General features: G+C 41.2%; 1 protein-coding gene across 1 annotated transcript; it reads right to left on the bottom strand.

Annotated features, from left to right (window-relative positions):
- Window positions 1-190: 190 nt before the first annotated feature.
- Window positions 191-667, bottom strand: EMH_0087570 (uncharacterized protein; the record flags this gene model as incomplete). The annotated part of the gene is made up of 2 exons (XM_013494614.1): window positions 191-507; window positions 649-667. The coding sequence occupies 2 exons, from the start codon at window positions 665-667 to the stop codon at window positions 191-193; spliced, it is 336 nt and encodes a 111-aa protein (XP_013350068.1).
- Window positions 668-1668: the final 1001 nt, after the last annotated feature.

Below are 1668 nucleotides of genomic sequence, written 5' to 3' on the forward strand. Positions count from 1 at the left end.
GCATAGACGCTGCATGCATGCATGCATGCATGCATGCATGCATGTGCATAGTTGCTGCATGCATGCATGCATGCATGCATGCACTTTAGAACTCATGCCTGCATACACGTTAGAGCTGCATGCATGTATAGTATAGCTCTGAAGGGCTTTATAGACTGTATTAACTCTCCTATTGTTTTGTTTGTCTTCTCTATCTATTCCCTGTTGCTGCTGCTGCATCTGTTGCTGCTGCTGGGTCTGTTGCTGCTGCTGCGTCTGTTGCTGCTGCTGTATCTGTTGCTGCTGCTGCATCTGTTGCTGCTGCTGCGTCTGTTGCTGCTGCTGCTACATCTATTCCTCCTGCTGCTGCTGGTGCTGCTGCTGCTGCATCTGTTGCTGCTGCTGCATCTGCTGCTGCTGCTACATCTGTTGCTGCTGCTGCTACGTCTGTTGCTGCTGCTGCCCTATCTGCTGCTGCAGCTGCTGCTGCTGCTGCTGCTGCTGCATCTGTTGCTGCTGCTGCTGCTGCTGCGCATGCAAAATTATTTAGAGTTAAGGATTGGGGTGTACGTGCAGCTAGGAGAAAGCAAATATATTTTTGTTTTTTATTTTTGTTTTTATAGTTTTATAAATAAAGACAAAATAAATATAATTTAAATAAATTCAGACTCCCTTTAGCCTGCAACATTGCTGCTGCTGCTGCTGCTGCTGTTGCTGCTGCTGCAGCAGCAGATGGGGCTACTGCTGCTGCTGCTGCTGCTGCTGCTGCAGGTGAGGCTGCTGCTGCTGCTGCTGCTGCAGCTGCACCGGCTAGCAGCTCCAGCAGCAGCTTCAGCAGCAGCAGCAGCCGCTGCAGCACCAGCAGCTGCACTAGCAGCAGCAGCAGTTGCTGCTGCTGCTGCTGCTGCTGCAGCAGCTTGCTGGTGGTGGTGTACGTTGTGTGGTTTGTCTTTTGTTCAATAGGGTGTATTGATAGGGGTTTTTCTATATTTATTTTTTTTATTTTTTTTTATTTTTTTTTATTTTTTTTTTTATTTTTTTTTATTTATTTTTTTTTTTTTATAGTGAGAGTTTATTATTTATCTAGGGTTTATCTATCTATAGGGGATATGCTAGGGTTTAGGATTGTGAGGGTTTAGGGTTTGAGCTGTATATTAGGGTTTAGGGTTTAGGGTTTTATCTTAATATAGGGTTTATGTTAGGGTTTATGTATATCTAGGGTTTAGGGTTTAGGGTTTATTGTTGTATGGTGTTTACTATTAGCTAGGGTTTATATTGGGGTTTATAAATATATAGGGTTTATTATTATATACTGTCTATGTTTAGGGTTTAGGGTTTAGGGTTTGTTGTTTTATATTGTTTATGTTTTGGTTTATCATCAGCAAGGGTTTACTATTATAAAGGGTTTAGGGTTTAGGGTTTAGGGTTTGTATGAGGGTTTAGAATTTCTATGAGGGTTTAGGTTTTCTATGAGGGTTTAGGGTTTAGGGTTTATATGAGGGTTTAGGGTTTCTATGCGGGTTTAGGGTTTATATGAGGGTTTAGGGTTTATATGAGGGTTTAGGGTTTCTATGAGGGTTTAGGGTTTATATGAGGGTTTAGGATATGAATGAGAGCTAAGCTTTTTTATAAGGGTTTAGGGTTTAGTGTATATATATATATATATATATATATATATATATATATATA

The sequence above is a fragment of the Eimeria mitis genome, genomic scaffold (genome assembly GCF_000499745.2).
Source record: "Eimeria mitis Houghton genomic scaffold, Emh_scaff122, whole genome shotgun sequence".
NCBI lineage: Eukaryota > Apicomplexa > Conoidasida > Eucoccidiorida > Eimeriidae > Eimeria > Eimeria mitis.